The 19,998-nt window shown below is 37.9% G+C and overlaps 1 protein-coding gene across 1 annotated transcript in view; it reads right to left on the reverse strand.

Moving 5' to 3' along the window:
* The window catches only part of RIMS1 (regulating synaptic membrane exocytosis 1), a 233,975-nt gene that overhangs the window by 152,979 nt on the left and 60,998 nt on the right, over positions 1-19,998 (reverse strand). Inside the window, exons 5-8 of the mRNA XM_009333153.1 lie at positions 10,456-10,523; positions 7,665-7,775; positions 4,932-5,031; positions 359-482 (exon numbers count right to left, since the gene is read on the reverse strand). Of these exons, the coding sequence (XP_009331428.1) occupies positions 359-482; positions 4,932-5,031; positions 7,665-7,775; positions 10,456-10,523 (403 nt within the window). The remainder of the gene's footprint in view (positions 1-358; positions 483-4,931; positions 5,032-7,664; positions 7,776-10,455; positions 10,524-19,998) is intronic.

The following is a 19,998-nucleotide window of genomic DNA, read 5'->3' on the forward strand; positions in this document are numbered from 1 at the left end:
TTCTACTCATCAATACTCATATAAGTTATTCTGATTTAATGAAGCTAAAAGCCTGAAAAACAGATTTTTCTCATGCACAGGTCCACTTGATCCATCAATTTTCCTTTGCCACTTGGCAAAAACCTTGTTAGTACTTTGACCATACAGAAAACAACATTTATACTTTTATGTATCACTGCAAAGATCCAAGATTGTAAATGGCAGTGAAGAAAATGGAATATACAGAATGTCAATAATAGAAAGTGAATCATATTCCATTATTAAGAGATTAAAAATAACAAAACTCACAAATAGTCCCTTTAAAAGTCCCATTAGTAGAAGTAATAATTGTGCTTAAGAAGCAAGTCTTTAGCCTTACCCAATAGGCCTTGAAACAATAATTTCAACTTGAGGTTCTGATTTTGATTCTAAAATAATGTTGTAAACTTCTTCATTTGTAGCTCCAGGCAAGGGTTTACCATTCCATTCTAGAACTTCATCCCCTTGAATTTAAAGAGAAGTTTATCTCATTTCCATATTCTTTTAGAAAGAAGTGCAAAATATTTATGAAATCTATATAACGAAGTAAAATTGCCCAAAATCAATTAAAAAGCTGTGCTGAAATCCAAAAAAGGTTTTTGAGACACTATCAAGGCTCCTTTCTCAGAACACAGCTACAATTTGTACACACAAAACATATTAAAGAAAGCAGTTGTGCAAACATATTAAGTATTTCTAAAATAATACAGAACATGCTATTGTGCTATGAAATGAAAGAGTCTTTCTAAAAGATCCTTTATTAACTAGCGGCAATAAAGTTTGAAAACAGGTTAATCTTCAAAACTGAAAAATATAAATACCTACTGTTAAGCCTTTAAAAATCATGACATTTCATTACAATTTATATACTGTGCATTTCGATTTCTCTACAAAAAGGGCAGTCTTCACTGTCTGTGACAAACGAACCAAAAATAAAAGCAAGGAATGAGTCACTATCTCCTGAGGATATTTGGGGGGACAGAAAGGAAAACATGATGTGGAAGTTATTTAGATAACTTTCTTTTTGCAGCTTGCCATTTCTGGAATTTAAATAGTATGTACTGTGCATTGTACTTTGGGATTATTATAAAAAGGTGAAAATCTTGAAGTATAGTTTCTAAAGATCAGTATATATAATTAAACTGTAGGAATCATAGGGTAAGTTTACACTGTCATACCCCATCATATGCAGCAGTCAAAACTTCACAACCACTATCTCATGCCACAAATAACTTTCTTTATTGACAATGATTTTATCTTTCTTTATTGACAATGATTTCTTGTTTATCAGATTTGGTCAGGAACAACCCTTCAGCTGCTGGCTTTGCTCCTTTCTGAGAAGAACTAAGCCAAATGATCAAACCTGTGCTTGTTAATAAGCCAAGGAAAACTATCCTAACTGAAGTCCTATCTACCAAAACACATGGCTTCAATTTCACTTTATGTTCAACGATTGTCAGTCCTTTTTCCCAAACAGCCTATATCCTGGTATTTTAAGAAAGGACTCCAAAGAGTACTCCACTGGCTTTTAGCAGTCTTTAAAACATAAGGGCTTGCTAATGACAGACTTAATAAAAGCCTGCTGACATAAGTTTAATTTTCTACCACGTTGTTTAGCTGAAATGGTTTTAAATATTTCGTATATTTATTACATAATCTTATGTCGGGGGGCGAACAAGAATTAGATATTGCCTAGGAACTTCATTTAAAATTTATACAACTCAAGTGAAAACACACTCAGTTTATTATTCTGTAATTCTGACTGTATTTTAAAGCTAACAACTGTTACAAACTAACATGTTGTTTTTCCCTAAAATAAAATCTGATTTCTTTAGACATAATTGGCTTAACTTACAAAAGCATCCCAGGCACTAAAAGGAACAAGATGTAGCCAGCTTTGCAATAGTTATAACTTAATAGCAAAACCCAACAGTGACATATGCTAAATTTGTAACACTAAAAATCACGATTTAAACCTAATTTACACAGCAATGAATCTATTGCATTTGAAGAAGGCAAAATAGGTGCAACATCATTGAGAATCCTGAAGAGGAACATGCAAGGTGTCTGTATCGCTATTTTAGAGGACTTAAGCAGCTTTTTGAGAGTCACTAGGAGATCAAAAAATAGTCAGAATGCTAAATTAACACAAGTGGCTCCAACTATTCTTACTGAAAACTAGATCCAAATGGAGATTTGAGTGAAATGGCACTTCTGCTAGTTCTAACCAGATCACCACTATCCATCTCCTGCCCAGCCTGTCCAGTTCTTGACCTTTTTGACCAGCCAAGCCCTTTTACATTGTCTCTTCCATCTAAGATGCTGTCTGTAAGGCTTACATTCTGATTTCTGCTCTCAGTAGCAGGCATGGAAACAGGAAAACACCATCCAGATACTCAGAACTTGGACATATGCAAAACCCAACTAGACACAGTCCTGTGCAACCTGCTCTAGCTGACCCTGCTTAAGCAGTGGGGTTGGACTAGAGATCTTAAGAGGTCCCTACCCACCTCAACCATTCTATCATCCTGTGATACACTGCTGCAAATTGCGGTGAGATGAACTCCTGGTCTTAAGTCCCACTGTAGTAGCCCAGAGTTGCAAGTCAGTCAGTCAAGGAGCTGTTAGACACCTTATGCTGTAGATGTTTAGGATAACCAAGATATCTGCACAAAGCTGGCTGGCAGAACCTACAGGACACCTGCACCTGGAGCCACTTCTGCTGGTGAGGCATATATCCCAGGATATCTAAGATGCCTCTAGAAAGGAATACCAATGCATCTTGCATTCTACCCCCACTTAGTGATGTTCAGCAGAGATAGAAAGTTTTCAGACTTATGCTGCAAATCTCTGAATTTTTTTATATTCATTTCTAAAATAGTAATTTGAATTGGGAGATACCTCTGGGGGTCAGCTAGTTCCAACCCCTCCTCAAAGTAGGGCCAACATCAAGGATAGACCAGGTTGCTCAGGGATTTGACCAGATGAGATTTGGGTATCTCAAAGGAAGGATATGCAACATCTCCTCTGGGCAACCTGTTCCAAGCCTTAACTATCCTCTCCAGATACAATAAAAAAGATTTTCACAAACAGGATCTCCCTCATTCCAGCTTGTGCACGTTGCTTCTTGTGTGATCAGTGTGCACGTCTGAGAACAGCCTGGCTCTGGGTTCTCTACAGCCTCCCATTAGCCAGGTAAAAACAAGAATTAGACCCTCCAATAGTCTTTGCCAGTCTGAACAAACCCAGTTCTCTCAGCTTCTTGTATGCCACATGCTCTAGACCCCTAATCAACTTTCTGTCCCTCTGCCCAACCTGGTTCAGTTTGTCAGCATCTCTCTTGTACTACAGGAACCCAAACCGGACACAGTACTCCAGAGACAGCCTCATAAGTACTGAACAGAGAGCAACAACCACCTCCCTTAACCTGCTGGTGACAATCCTGCTAATACAGCCCTGTACATGATTGGCGTTTGCTGCAAGGGCGCTTTGCTGACTCATGTTCAACTTGCTGTCCTCCAGCACCTCCAGACACTTTTCTGCCAAGTTGCTTTCTAGCTGATTGGCTCCTAGTGCTTACTGTTGCACTGGGTTATTCTGTTCCTGATGCAAGACTTCATATTTGCCTTTGTTAAAATTTATGAGGTTTGTACAATTACTCAAAGATTTATCAACTAGCCAAATTTGGGAGGTTTTTCATAAAGACGGAAAAGCATGTTTTCCTAACAGCAAGGACTCATCCATGCCTTTTTTTTGTATTTTAGTCCCATACAATAGGACGAATAGACTTTCATTCATTGAAAACGTGCAAAACAATGTATTTTTTTCTGTGAAATTATTTTGGCTCTAAAAATATTTTTAGAAATTAAAAATAGCTTTGACTTAAAAAACAACCTAGACCAGACATTAGAAATGTAATATTTCAGCCAAATAGTTCAAGATTAGCGGAGAGAAACTTATTTTCTGTAATTATAATCTGCAGTTAAAATCTATAAACAGCTATAATAATTGGTGCTATCAACCCCATGTATATTGAGTTCGTAAAAAAAAAAATTAACAAATGCCATAACAAAGTAGGATATTTTTAGAGACTCATCATCTTTTCTACTTCTTTATTACTATTTGCTTCATGCAATTATCCTAAATTCATACAAGTTGTCATCGGAGCTTCTGGAATCCTAGGAAGGCATTGCATAGACTGGTTTGCTATTTGCTTAGGTTTGCTAAGACAACACTTGGAAAGTAGTTGCTTAGGGCCATGGTAAAAATATAAACCACTAAGAAGTAATTTTGAAAACCAACTGCTGTGCATAGTTCTTGCTTCATTTAGAAGCTTGAAAAGTGCCAACAGCACAGCCACTTATTTGTGCTGTGCTTATTTGTAAGTGCAGAATATACATCTTATATAAATTAAATATTTTAAGATCATATTCTTGGGTTGTTTTCCATTTTTATTTGTAACAATTCATATTGAAAGAAGCACTAATAAAGTCCATTGTGTACACAGTGCAACATCCTTCACGTGACACTATAGTGCAAGTAAAGTAACTGTAGTGAGTTTTGTTAGCCACAATGAAACACTTTTAAAATATGTTTGCATTGCTTCTATAGAGTGTAACAAGCAGCTCCTGAGCCAGCAAGGAAAAAATTTACCAGTGACACTCAGTCCTGACACCAGCACTGATCAGGAGTGTCTTGTATTTTGCTCATATTGCCAAGCAATTGGAGTTAATAATAAATTAGAAATGTAGGCAACTGTGGCATTCCATAATAACTTTACAGTATTGTCCTGTATTTAAAAATATTAGCATATCACATGACCTATATATATAAAAATATCTATATATAAAAATTAACAGCTGCATTACAAAAAGCCGTAATTAAAAGACAATATATGCAACTGATTCATTTACCTGCTCTGAGATGCCCCACCACATCAGCCAAGCTACCTTTCTTCACTTTGGTAATGAAGGCACCAAGTCGTCCTAATTCTGTCATTTTTCCTCCAACAACCTGGTTAATCATAAATTTGTGAGTTTCCAAGTCACAAAGCAGACATCATATCAAGCATAAATATACAGACATAGCAGTTTTCACATTATTTTTGAAATTAAACTTTAAAAATGCATAAGCAAATCTATTGTCAATTTGGGCTTTACAGAGGCTTAAAGACAAAGTTAAGGATACAAAAAGGCCAGATCTACTTGAAAAGAAGTAAAGCTGACATAGAATGAATAAAATTGATATTCCTTTTAATGTGTTTGACTAATCAATCTTATGCTGTTTGCTAAGTATCTAAATTTGTTGCAGAAATAACATTTCCTAATAACCAAGTAAACATACATTTTGCAAATAGATGTCTGTCATGTTCTTAAGTTTAAACTGCAAGTGCACATCAAACCAAACATATGTGTCCTGGTTTCAGCAGGGATAGAGTTAATTTCCCTCCTAGTAGCTGCTACAGTGCTGTGTTTTGGATTTAGGATGAGAACAATGTTGATAACACACCGATGTTTTAGTTGTTGCTAGGTAGTGCTTACACTAGCCAAGGACTTTTCAGCTTCCCACGCTCTACCAACTGAGAAGGCTGGGGGTGCATGAGAAGCTGGGAGGGGGCACAGCCAGGACAGCTGATACATAAACTGGGGAAAACTGGCTGGGGGGGCCTCTGCTCGGGGACTGGCCAGGCATCAGTCGGCAGGTGGTGAGCAATTGCATTGTGCATCACTTACTTTGTATATTATTATTATTATATTTTATTTCAATTATTAAACTGTTTTTATCTCAACCCACGAGTTTTCTCACTTCTACTCTTCCAGTTCTCTCCCTCATCCCATCGGGGCTGGTGGGGAGTGAGCGAGCGGCTGTGTGGTGCTCATTTGCAACTGAGGTTAAACCATGACAATATGAAAATCCCAGAATGCAATTGGTACAACAATTAAAACCTTAGCAAATACACTACCATGAAACATGGGCAAACAGTTCACGAGAACATTGCTACTGCTAAAACCAAGGCCCTCTCATGCAAGTACATGACAGGACAAAACAGCAACTTCTGGCTTTTCTTAAACAGAACTGAAGAGAGCTACTTTTGAAGATGACTGCATGATACAGAGATCAGGAAAATCAGAAAAAAAACGTGCCCTCAAGAGATTAGATTTTTAATAAAATATAAAACAAGAAAATGTAGTCTTGCTGACTTGCTATTATTCTCTATCTCACTCTCTCCAGTCAGGTTTTTTTGTCAGGAATATCCTGGGAGGAGTTTTATAATAAAATGGAACAGTGAAATGATGGTTCATTAGGTATTATTTCCCCATGTTGCAATCACAATCACTAGTAGGAGCTTTTAGAGATATATATCCAAGAAGATCTAGAAGCCTACCTGCCAACAAGGTTGTCACAAGATAATGTGTTAAATTTATCAGTGGGGGCCTTAGCTCATATCATACAAAAATGAAACTTGAAAAATCAAAGAGAAGCTCTCCAATCTACATTTCCTACTAGGATCAACCTTTTTCTCACATACTTAAAAAAAATTGCTTGCTGCCAGCAAAAATCATCCTTGTGCTACAGACTACTAGACATTTAATAGAGTGAAGCTGTTCTCACCTTCTGTTTTCCCACGCCACACTATCTCACTTCCAAGGTGGATAAATGGCTCTTACCCAGGACATACCATTACCAAGTTCACAAGGTTCTTTCCTGATTTAATTCCCACCATGATGAGCAGAACCAACAACCCACATCTCCATCACATGTGAGGGATTGAATTATCAGACAACTATATGGAAGGAGTGGTTCAGTGTCAGTGCCCTTTGAAGTAGTCTCAGTCCTACGTGGATGAGAATGTTTCATATTTTGCATTGTTTCTGTTCTCCGTGGGGAGAGGAAGACACCCAAATTAAATTCTCTCAGGCATCTTTGGAACTCCATATAGTTAAAAATATACATGGAGAGAAATTCTTGAACTGGTACACTGTACTCCCCACCAGCTTCAGAAGTAGCACTCCCTCTCTTTTAAGTGTTCCAGCAATTTAGGGACACAAACCTAAAAGTCCACTACAAATGGCTAATTTAGGGATGTAAATCAACTGGAAAGTGTTGCCAATGTCTTAATTTTGGGACACCCGATTATCTGGAATTACATTTAATATAACCTCTATTATGCTTTAAAAGGGTTTTTGCAAATTTTTGTGTAAACGTTTAGTTTCTTTCTACAAAATTTCTGTTTCCAAATGGCTGTGTGGATTTTAAACACTGACCTTGTAAACACTTGCATCTGGATGACATTTATGTATGTGGATTATGAGACTAATTACTTGACTGAAATGCAAACAGTAGAGCTAGAAAAGGCAGGACTCCATTAGTGCATTGCAATGTGCAGTATATGTCTTCCAGACAGGAAGCTGAATAAACATACACTTTTTAATCAAAACAGTTCAGCTCCTTTGCCATGGATGAGTGGAAGACTGCATAGAAGGATAATTTATCTGTATAACTTTCAAAACTCACTAAAAATGAGGAATATATTTTTGTCAAATGACAATATAATTGGAGAGTCCTCTGATTTAATGTGTTAGACCTCTAGGTCTAAGATCAGTGGAAGTTTCTTTCCTTTACCACATAAACTATGTAATACTTACTTTTAGCCCCAATAATGCACCTGATTCTTTTGGCATGGTTGTTCTCTTGTTAAGAATAACGCGCCCAATTAAGCGATCTCCCTCTTTAGAAGGCTGCCACGTTACTGGATGCTGTTAAAAAAACAAGCAGTGGAATTAAAGAAGTGCAACCATCTTCCTGTATTTAGATGCGTATTTATAAACCAGTAAAATTTCTGGATCATTGGGCATGGTTGTTCTCTTGTTAAGAATAACGCGCCCAATTAAGCGATCTCCCTCTTTAGAAGGCTGCCACGTTACTGGATGCTGTTAAAAAAACAAGCAGTGGAATTAAAGAAGTGCAACCATCTTCCTGTATTTAGATGCGTATTTATAAACCAGTAAAATTTCTGGATCATTGTCCTGGTTTCAGCAGGGATAGAGTTAATTTCCTTCCTAGTAGCTGGTACAGTGCTGTGCTCTGGATTTAGGGTGAGAACAATGTTGATAACACACTGATGTTTTCAGTTGTTGCTAGGTAGTGTTTATACTAGTCAAGGACTTTCCAACTTCCCATGCTCTACCAACTGAGAAGGCTGGAGGAACACAAGAAGCTGGGAGGGGGCACAGCCAGGACAGCTGACCCAAACTGGCCAATGGGATATCCCATACCATGTGACATTCCATACCATGTGACATCATGCTCAGTATATAAAAGCTGGGGGAAGAAGAAGGAAGGGGGGAATGTTTGGAGTGGTGCTGTTTGTCTCCCCAATTTTGGATCAGTAGAACTATTTTGATAAACAATTAAGCAACTACCTGCACAGTTATACTAATGCAAAGCTGCTTAGACCTATTAAAACAGTGATGTGGCAATGCTATTTAGGGCCATGATAGCATATGCAGGTTAACTCAAGGGGGACATTAACGGGGAAAAACAAAGTGCTACAATATTTGGAGGTCTCTTAGATCCTTGTATTCTTATGCTGATATTAGCATTGACCATCCAGAAGGGGCAACTGGGCTGGACTCTACTCTATGCTTTTTTTCCCCATACCATATGAATGATTGAATGAACAAATAAAAAGGCAAACCATGATACTGCTTTAGGCAGATGGGCCAAGCAATAGTACAGTTTTACTAGTAAAAACTATTTTTGAGAATTATTTCATACGTATAGAAAAGCTTGCATAAATATCAGGCAAGAGCTGCACTGATTTCCTGTAGCAGTGCGCTCTTGCCCATGAAGAACAGCTGTTGCCTGAAACTTGCCAGTTTCCTTTGTATGGTGAGATACTGTTTTCTGCTACAAGCCATGAATCACTGTGGCTGTTAGATATGTAAATGGCTGGTCCTCATTGCTACAATTTTGGCTATGATCTTTAGACAAAACAATCCCAAACTTGATATGAGCCACTTGGCACAGGAAATGTGTAGATTCCCAGTCATGAAGTGTTCAAGGCATATGGGACAGCAGTGATAGGGAGTAGCTTTCACCATTTACAACTTCCGAAAGGAGCTGGTATGAATAGCACACTTGGGAGTATGGAGTATCCAAAAGGCCTTGTGTCCTGGTTTCAGCAGGGATAGAGTTAATTTCCTTCCTAGTAGCTGGTACAGTGCTGTGTTTTGGATTTAGGGTGAGAACAATGTTGATAACACATTGATGTTTTCAGTTGTTGCTAGGTAGTGTTTATACTAGTCAAGGACTTTCCAACTTCCCATGCTCTACCAACTGAGAAGGCTGGAGGAACACAAGAAGCTGGGAGGGGGCACAGCCAGGACAGCTGACCCAAACTGGCCAATGGGATATCCCATACCATGTGACATTCCATACCATGTGACATCATGCTCAGTATATAAAAGCTGGGGGAAGAAGAAGGAAGGGGGGAATGTTTGGAGTGGTGCTGTTTGTCTTCCCAAGTCACCGTTACACGTGAGGGAGCCCTGCTTTCCTGGAGACAGCTGAACATCTGCCTGCCGATGGGAAGTAGTGAATTAATTCCTTTGTTTTGCTTTGCTTGCGTGCGTGACTGTTGCTCTACCTATTAAACTGTTTTTATCTCAACCCACGAGTTTTCTCACTTTTACCCTTCCAATTCTCTTCCCCATCCCACTGGTGGGGGGGTGAGCGAGCGGCTGCGTGGTGCTCAGTTGTCAACTGGGGTTAAACCACGAGAATCATTATGTCATGGTAGACACAAACATCCTTCAGATGCGTTACATATTGCACCCGAGCTTTCTATTTTTATATCTGTTGGAGTCTGGCTTCATTAAATATTTATGCCCACTGTAAAAAACACTCAGCACTAAGTCTGCAGGTAAAATTATAATACAATCCAAAGTTCAATACAATTAAACATTTAAAACATACCTTAGGTAAAAAAAATAAACATTTACTTTTAAATTCCATGACCCTGAAAAGTGCATTCATAAATTCTGGTCTTTAGAAGACTACACATGTTATACGGCTCTATCATATGGGTTCACTATATAATAAAAATCCAAATGATCCTTTCCCACTCCAAGCCAATAGAAAAAGTCACTAATCTCTCCCAGAGCAGCATCACACTCACAGCTGCTTTTGTAGTGTGTAGTGAAATCTAGTACCATGTCTATAAAAGAAGTACATTCAAGTTAAAATTCAGGCAATTTTACTAGTAAATATTTTGACGAAAATTTCTTTCTGATTTCAATTTCCACAATCCACTAAACCAAATTTTCATATAATTTGTACCGAATAATTTTTTACAACAAAATATCTATGCTGAACTGAAATAATCAGCAAACAGTTTAGTTCATACTTACGAACCTCTTTTTCCCTATTTCTTACCGAACTAATAGGGGATGTCTCCCTGCTGTGCCACGTGGCAGGATCCAGCCAGTAATAATCCAAGTCACCTGGAAGAATATGAATAGAAAGAAATGTGTAATCTCTCAAACAGAGAAAGATGTATGAATGGTTACTTCTGTAGGCATGAATTTTAATGTGCAATAGTTTGATGAAGCAAACAAAACCTGTATCGTTATTCAAATTAACTTATATCAATTTGAAAACAATATAGCCTAATACTATAAAAACAAAAACACATAATAATGCATTTATTTGGACCTCTGCTTTTTCACAAATTGCACCTCAGAATCAGTTGTGCACTCTGTCTGTTTTTGACTTTGACCAGTCACCTTTCAAGAATGGACCCCAATGCATCGCATTCACAGCCCTCCTCCCCCCCTGTCTCCGAAACAAACACACAGGACTACAGCTAATGATGACATGAGAGAGAATACTCCACAAAACAGGCACTTAGCTATCATTAAGGACAGAACAGTCAACCACACTCAAGAATCTGCCAAGTAGTCGATCAATACTGCGGCAACGGGCACCGTACAGACAGAGAGGCACAGGAACTGGTAATGGGTAATAGAGCACCAGGCAAAACAGCCATAGGAATAGAGCAAGCTGCGCCAACAGCAGATACAAGGTTGCAATCTTTCATTTTGCTTGAGAAAAACTTATATACTATGTACATCAAGAATAAACTCTTGAATTACAGCTGTCTGGAAGCCATGAGCCCATTGGGCCAAGGAGGGGAACCGTAGGCAGGATTTGGGAGAAAAGGCAGCAGAGTGTAACACCACAGAGAGTATACCTGAATTTATGGAAAGCTAAGGAAACCACAGTTTGACTCAATATATTACAGCTGTAGAAGGCTGAGTTGGTGGCAAAAAACTACCAACTTCACTGGCAGTTGTCTGCGATAGAGGAGTGATGTAACTGTGCACTCCAAGAAAGAAAAGGACGAGGCAGGAATTGCAAGAGGAAGATTATCAGGCAGTGCAATTCAGAGCACAATTTTCTTTACAAAGAGGAAGGGTGCAGGTGATATTGGGAAAGACATAGGAGAATGATGCAGGCTAGAACAGATCCAACAGAAGGATAAATGTGAGACTGATACAGCAGGAACAAGTCTGAAGTGTTTCTGTGCTAGCACTAGTTTTAAACAGAATACAGCTGTGAGCTCTGACCCTTGGCGTTATTTCATCCCTTTGGGCATTGCCACAGTGTATTAACAAAAATGTAATAGTGCCATTAGAAATGAGAACAACAACTCTTTCGAATGAATGCTCTCTTGCAATAACAGTAGTATGTAAAAGCTTGATCTGAAATAACCAAGAGGTATTTTTTAATTTTATCTGAGAAAAAGTAGATGATTCTGCCATTTAGCTTACAATGCCTTTAAACACGCAAACAAACAAACCCCCCACCAAACCAAAATCTAAACTATCACTTCAGAGCTTACTTTTAGACCCTGAATGAAATAGTCACCTCTCACTGAGGTTTATACCCATACCTGCACTCCAGGCATTTTTCACCCTCACTTAGGCAGAGAAACTTGGTCATTTGAAATATGTTAGTGGAACAGTTTAATAATACTGCTTTTTGAATTTACAAGTGATTTTTTTTTTTTTTTCTTTTTCAAATCTTTAAACTGTTATCTCCCAGAGTTAGTTTTTGTTATGGAACAACTCTTCACACACTTTCCTAACAACATTCCTACAAAATCTTTACCAATCATTTAAAAGTCACCAGGTAAAAAAACCTACTTTATCAAGTCAGATACCCTCTGCACCCTTGACATGCTCTATGTCTTCAGAAAACGTATTTTATTTATTATGTACACTTTAGGCAATACATCTTCACTATCTTATTTCAGAAAACACATCTCTATAATACTACTGTTAGATGACTACTTTTTCTAGCACACAGGCATCCAATACTCATGCCCAAACAAAGCATGCTTCTAGCAAGAAAAAAAAATATACATTAAGAGTTTATTATTTTTGATTCTTTTTCTACAAATATTTAGATGCTGATTATGAAATACAAGTTGTACCACTCTTTATAATCCATAAAATCCTTAATAGCTTACCATCTACATGATCATATGCACAAACCTATTTTTAAACAGGTTATTATTATCATACGCATAACCACACAAGGCAGTTTGTGGTTGCATTAGCTACTGCAGTTCTGCAATTCTGGAGAGCTTAACTTCACATTAAAGATCTTCCAGTTCTATTTTTAGCATCATTCCTTGCACCTTTATAGACTTCCAAATTGCAACAAGAACACCAAATTCATGAATCAGACTGCCTCCCCAAGTGCTGGCAGTGAGCTGGGACCTGTGGCACAGAGTTCTCCAATTTCCCGTAATGGACTCTACAGTAACACCAAAAAGCTGAGCTGGCCTGCCACAGGCAGAACACCACACACTTTTCCTCCATGTTTCACAGCTATTTGCTCAGCAATAGAGAAATATTCAGGCAGGAGTAAATGTCAGCTCCAGCACGCGGAGGTGTGTGTCCAAGCACTCAAAGACATTTCTGCTCTTGTCCCTACTGCTCCCTGCTCTCCTTTCTTCCTTCCCCAGCTTCAGCTTCTGGGTCCAAGTTTCCTTGCTGCTCTTCCTCCTGGTTACTGCATACCTGTGACCACCTGATTCACGCATCTAGCATCCTTCCTCACCAAGTTCCTGCTGTAGCAAGATCCTCTCATATGACTTCTGCCTTGGCTCCTACCTGCTATGATTCCCTCCTTACCAACTACCTATCCTTTGCTGCCTTTCTTCCCTGTCCATTTTGTTGCCATCGTCTGTCTCCTTCTGCTTCTGGCTTTGGTGTCCTCTCTTTAGGCTCTGTATTTTAATCCCTCCTTCCCCTCACGCCCCTCGATACTAAGCTTCACCCTCACAACCCCTTCCTCCCCACACACAATCCTTCAGCTTTCTGTCCCTTTCACCCCTCCTGTCTGTTCTGCACTTTGGTAAATTCCAAGCCACCAGCTACAGCCACTGAGGCCGGCCACGGCCATGGTCCTTTCGTCCTCTGCTCTCAGAAGCTGAGAGCAGGAACTGCACTGCAAACATGGCTGTACTGAGCTGGAACATAGATCATACGCCGGGAATGCATAAAGGTAGCCTTCAAATAAAAATTCTTGACTGAAAGTGATAGGTCTATAATTTGGTGAATATTTTAAAAGCTGCAAAAATGCATGAATTGCGGAGAAAAAAGAAAAAAGTCCATGTTCTTGAAAAATGACTGAATTTTTAAATTCCCATTAAAATTCAGTATGAAATAGACCACTGGCATGCAAACTTTTGGTTGAATCTACAACTGTAAAAAGAGTTTTACAGTGGAAAGTGTCAGTTAATCCACATTTATAAACACTGATAGACTAGAATATACAAATTAAAACATAAAGGAACAAAATCTCCAAATGAGCTTAAAAAATACTTTATGCCAGCAACACTGACACTAGGGTCTTGACATCTGCACTTAAGTACTCTGTTACAGCTATACTTTTAAAAATAATTTCTCCTTGATCATCCTATGTCATTGCTACTTCTTTACTTAATACCTATGTATGCCATTCTTGCACTGCCATACCCCAGTATTTGTTTAATTACACAAAATAATTTCACTGAACTAGTATTATAGAGATCCAGGAATAGGTAAATAACATGCAAAAAGTTACAGTCTAAGAGCATAGTTTCAGAATTTCAGATTTTCTCAAAAAACCCCCACCAAAACTCAAAACTAAAAAACCTATACACAGAGTACTCTCTCTACTGGTAAAAGTCACTAAAAATAACTAGTAAAATAAGACAAATTTAAGACATTATAGAGAGGAAAAAACAACTTTTCTAAGGAGTAAATAATTGATTTACAGGCTTAATCTCCTTTAAAACACTTTTTAAACAATTAATTTTAAGAACATGACAAACTTAAAAATAATAAGCCCCTATGAAAATATACATATACTGTACCATTATTTTTGTACACTACTGATATATTTCTAAAACATAAAATATATATTTCAAATTAAAGCATATTATTAAAAATGCATTTGCAGTTATAATGCATGATTTACTTAAGACCAATGGAGTGAAACAAGTATATATTTATAAAACCTTTTTTCCTGAGGGAATAATTCAAAAATTGTATCCTGCCAGCAATGAAATATTTTTCCTTTTAACATGCTGCTGCTCGATTACTTTACTCTTGGACACAGACGGATATAATCATAAATCTACTTTACAGGACGCAAATATGTTGAGTTTTTTTCTGTGAGAAGTCTTTTGCAGTCTTTGATCAAATTTCAAGATGGGGAGTAAAATTCTAATAAAGGGCCGTTGTTTTTAAATCTGCAACATGCGTGCCTTCAAAATAAAGGGAAAGCAAAAGTCACACCACCAAAAAAAAATTTTCTCTAAAATACTTCATCTTCAGCAGCACTACCCATACCAAAAGCTAATGCTGGGATGCTGCAATTTCAAGTGAAGTCCTGCAAAGCTAAGTGCTGGAAATGTCTCTCTTGCAAAGCCAAAACAAGCACAAAATATGAGAAAGTCCATTATCGTGTATGACCAGTCATGCTGATTTCCAAAGAGTCTTGAATACCGGAGATAAAATACCCCAAGATGTTTCCCCAAATACATCCAGACTGTATTCAGAGACTTACTGATATTCAGCAAAGAACGCACTTCTGGTGTTCTGCTCAAATCCAGATGCACTAGATTTGCAGCAGTTAAGACAAGAAGCAGACAGTCTAATGACAATAGTCAGTCAGCCCACATTAAGCACTTAATTGAGCCTAACATATAGTTGCTAATTGATAAAGCAATTCAATCACGTAACTAGGAAACTTAGACAATTATTTTCAGAGGCTGCATCTAAAATTATGGTGCAAACTGGCTTCCTATATAGTCAGACTAGATCTCTCTAATTAACACATGCAAGAGCCATTTATGTACTTACCTTTGTTAATTTTTAGGGTCAAATATAGCCTGCATTAAACAGACAATAAAGCTTATCAAAGACCTGGAACATCCTCTGTTACGTCTTCCACAGTTCCCATGGAACTGGATCAGTATCTCATGGAAATGATCAATTGTTTCCCAAGGTAAAAATCAATAGAAGCCAGATATCAACCTACAGAAAGTTACAAAAAAAGTAAAGAAACTCCACGTATCAACTTGATTGCCTTCCTCCTTCATAGCCTGAGTTTTCATGAGTTAGAAGACCACTCTACATGCTACTGATAAATGTCTTCAGCACACTGTTATAGCCATCAAAAACTGTTACAGATGTGATAGGTCATATTGTTAAGCAAGAAAGTACTTCTATGCCCAAGAAAAAAAAAAAGATGCTAATAATTTTATCATGTCAGATAAACAATGTATGTTTAAATCATTATAGTCAAGCTGCTAACTAACCACATAAAGCGAAAACACGAGTACCCTGGTTTGACAGACAGCCCTCGCATCTAAGTGGCAAGCAGAGAATTCAGAAGCTACCTATTGCCTATTTATACAGAAAGCTTCACAAAAATGCTCATTATCTCCTTGCTCTCAAATCAACCCACTTCAGATGCCTATAGTTAAGAACTTAAATCCTTGCAGAACGAGGTCTGTGGTTTACCATTTATGCAGTTCAAGGACAGGCTGTCTCATGCGGTATGTGGGAAGAATGCACCACATGACTGTGAAGTTTAGGGTTTATTTTGTACATGAAGTATATAATTGCATTGGATTTGAGTTCCCTGCTGGCACATGTCCTAAACACTGAATGCTAACATACTGTAAGACTCCAAAGTTCAAATAACGACTAGTACTCCATACAAGTGACAATTTATGTGTATATATAGTACTCATATTTGGAGTACAGACCTGGCACACATGCCTGTGACACGTATAGCTCCCAAAACTAGAGCCAGCCTCCCAGATCGTTCCCTCAATTCATTATTTATTTAAGCACTTTAACGTAATGATAAGATACAAAATCGGTTTTCTATATTTTAATTAAATTTCTGAGTAACAGAAAATCATTGAAAAGGTCTATGGAGCTTTATCAAGCACTAGGCTTTCAGGTCTAGATAACTAACAACCTGGGCTTATCCAGCTCACACTGAAAATAGATGTTTAATCCTTACTTTTGTGTTTAGAAGATAAGGACATTTCATACTCTTTCTCACACAAAATGAACACTTCAGCATTTTATTTCGAAACAAACCCCTTAGTTTAAAAATCTTTTTTACAGTGGTAGTTACATTGTAAGTACAGCACAGGTTGCAATGCTAATTAGTATTTGCAAACCAGAAATCCAGAAATAATTAGGCAAGGAAGAGGTCAACTCATGAAATACTATTTTGATTGTTAAGGACACTAATATTAAACTAAATGTAGTGAAAAGGAAAATCCATTTGACTTGTCCCTTAGTTACTATTGCAAAGTTGTTTCTTTACAAGAGTTTGTAAATTCACAATTACTTTTGATTTTGCAAAAGAATGATTTGTCAGTGGCCGATTACTAAAAATCCTTTCGATATATTCTTTTTAGCTGGGTGAAAGGTGAATTTTCTGTGGACTGTTTAAAATATAACATGAGTTTCTTATCCAGATATTTATTTAGCAAAGACTTTTTTATTTTATTTTATGGATTGTGATTTTTTTTTAAATTAGGAGTACAGTTTACACATACACTCTTTTAGAAGAAAGTATTGCAGTTGTGTTCATTGATGGCTCAAGAGGGTTTTGCAAAAGGTATAATTGCAAAAAACCTTCCAACACAAAAAAACCTGGGCCCATTTGTATGTTCACGAGGTGGACTTCCTACCTGAATTATCTCAGTGTTGTTAGAAGGCTTTATAAATTACTGAAAGCAAAGATCACTAATCTTGCCAACGGAAGCTTGAAGCCAAAAATCACAACTTATCCAGCCAAATAACAAACTGGGGACTTGTGAACATTTCTAAAACTTTTAATATGGATACAAGGAAGCTGTTCTAAGTTTCCTGAATCTCTAGGGAGTCTGCTCATGAGACTCCCTGAGCCAACATTATTTATTCCTTCACTCAAACACTGAGAGTGTTGAAGAGTTCATCAACCCTTTCCAGCTAGATGCTTATTTTTATCTCAGAAGACTGTCTAAAATGTTATCCTGAGGATGTGTAAGACTTATTGTAAGCATGTGAGTCCAAGAATATATATGATCCACAAAGCTCACAAAGGGATGGCCCTCAGAAGCATGTTCTGTAAGGTCTTCAGAAAGTGTGTTTCGAGTGCTAAAGAACCTGGAGAGACTTAGGGATGTAAAATACTAAGTAAGATGCATGAACTCCCACTAATCTGAAAAGTTCCTTTAAAAGCTTTATTAAAAATATTTTGTTGAGGATACCAGGAAAAGTGGCTAGCACTACCAAGAACGTCAAATCAGCAGGCAAACATTTTAATTGATTTATGACACTGCGGTATCTAAAGATTTAAGAAAAATTTTGTTATCTCAGGGCTAGCTCCAAGCACTGCTTTTCTGACTTCGATTACTCTCTTGAGTGGAAGCTAATTCTGTAGATGGACAGATGGATGGAGATCTCCTTTTTGAAATTCAGAGCTTCTTTGAATAAACTTATTATTTTTTATGTTATTTAATTACAATTCAATATTGACACTAACTTGTTTTAACAGTTTTATTTGAGTTCCTGTTTGGTATAATTAACACTATTTTAGCTTTGGCATGATATTTTTGTTCAGCATATGATGAAATTTGCAAGATGTATAGCAAGTTATCTCAAAAAGTCACATGGGCTCGTAATTTTGGAGACATGGATACATAGCTATCCTGTACACTAAAAGCCTGACCAGCTCTTAATAACTTTTCTGCTGTTCTGAAGGAATTCCCAGCACTTCAAGTATGCCATGCTGTTCTCCAGCCTAACACAATTTTTCTTTCCTGTGATTTTTTTTTTGTTTGGTTTGATTGCCTTTTATGGAGAGGTGGGAGAAGGTATTTTAAAAAGCCCATGTAGAAGAAATAGCTTTCAGCTGGTGTGTGTGTGGTTTTTTTGTTCTGTTTTGTTTTGTTTTCCTGTGGACATTTAAACCAATTGAATAGGTGTTAAATGCAAAGAAGGTAATATTTTCATTTTGGTCTCTTTTGGTATTTTTCCCCTGACAATTCTAAAAAAAGATTCAGTTGAATATTTTTTATCTTAGTATTTGTTAAATATAAGATATTATAGGATATTTATATCCTATAAAAAGGATTTATGAACAAATTATAATTCAAAATCAAAGCTCAGAATAAATTCTGCTCAAACCCGAGGGTGTTTCTACACTGCCAGTAGATAGGGATTTTAACAAGGATAAGCATACCAGAAAAAAATGTAAGGCTGTGAAACAGCAGCCCATGCCTTAGAAGTCCCACGGATACAATGCCCAGTGAGGTATCAGTGCCCTGGTAGCACCTGCTGCAAATAAGGTGACCAAAACCGGCTATGCCCAGAAAGGCTTATTTGAACATACATTTTCTCCTACTGTGGAGAAAGAAGAAAGACACTTCTGCTCAGATATAGAAGGTAATACATGGTGTTTATAAACATGCTGATAGAAACAACAGCAACTGGGAGCAAGGTTTCTCGTTATCCACAGAACCACAGGAATGGGAAGGGAGAAAGACAGTGAGCCTTTCTGTTGATTGTCCAACATACACACACAGAGTCAATCACGCAGACCTGCACAAGTCACTTGAGAAATAACAAGAAGATTATATTTCATAATCAAAGTTATGATTTCATTTTCATGAAAACTGGGGAAGATAATAGATCTCAAATATTACAATGAAAAGGAAAGTCTGAGGAGGAAAAAAAAAAGCTCTTCGCTGTCCTGAGCTTCAGGACTGTAGAAGGAAATACAGCTGATGAAATTCTCTGGATCGTGATTAAAGAGAAAAGCACTTCAGAAGTACCATGATGGGGACCTACTCCAGAGCACCAAATTAGGAATATGAGCCTGGTGAGTTTTGCGTTTTTTTGGAAGCATTCATCAGAATCCTCCATTAGGCTGCATTGGTCGACAGCCGGCTGAACATGAGCCGGCAGTGTGCCCAGGCGGCCAAGAAGGCCAACGGCATCCTGGCCTGTATCAGAAATAGTGTGGCCAGCAGGAGCAGGGAAGTGATCGTGCCCCTGTACTCGGCACTGGTGAGGCCGCACCTCGAATACTGTGTTCAGTTTTGGGCCCCTCACTACAAGAAGGATGTTGAGATGTTGGAACGTGTCCAGAGAAGGGCAACGAGGCTGGTGAGGGGTCTGGAGAACAAGTCTTATGAGGAGCGGCTGAGGGAGCTGGGGTTGTTTAGCCTGGAGAAAAGGAGGCTGAGGGGAGACCTCATTGCTCTCTACAACTACCTGAAAGGAGGTTGTAGCGAGGTGGGTGTCGGTCTCTTCTCCCAAGTAACTGGCGAAAGGACGAGAGGAAATGGCCTCAAGTTGCGCCAGGGGAGGTTTAGATTGGATATTAGGAAAAATTTCTTCACCAAAA

Source organism: Pygoscelis adeliae, unplaced genomic scaffold (assembly GCF_000699105.1).
Source record: "Pygoscelis adeliae isolate BGI_AS28 unplaced genomic scaffold, ASM69910v1 Scaffold57, whole genome shotgun sequence".
Classification (NCBI taxonomy): domain Eukaryota; kingdom Metazoa; phylum Chordata; class Aves; order Sphenisciformes; family Spheniscidae; genus Pygoscelis; species Pygoscelis adeliae.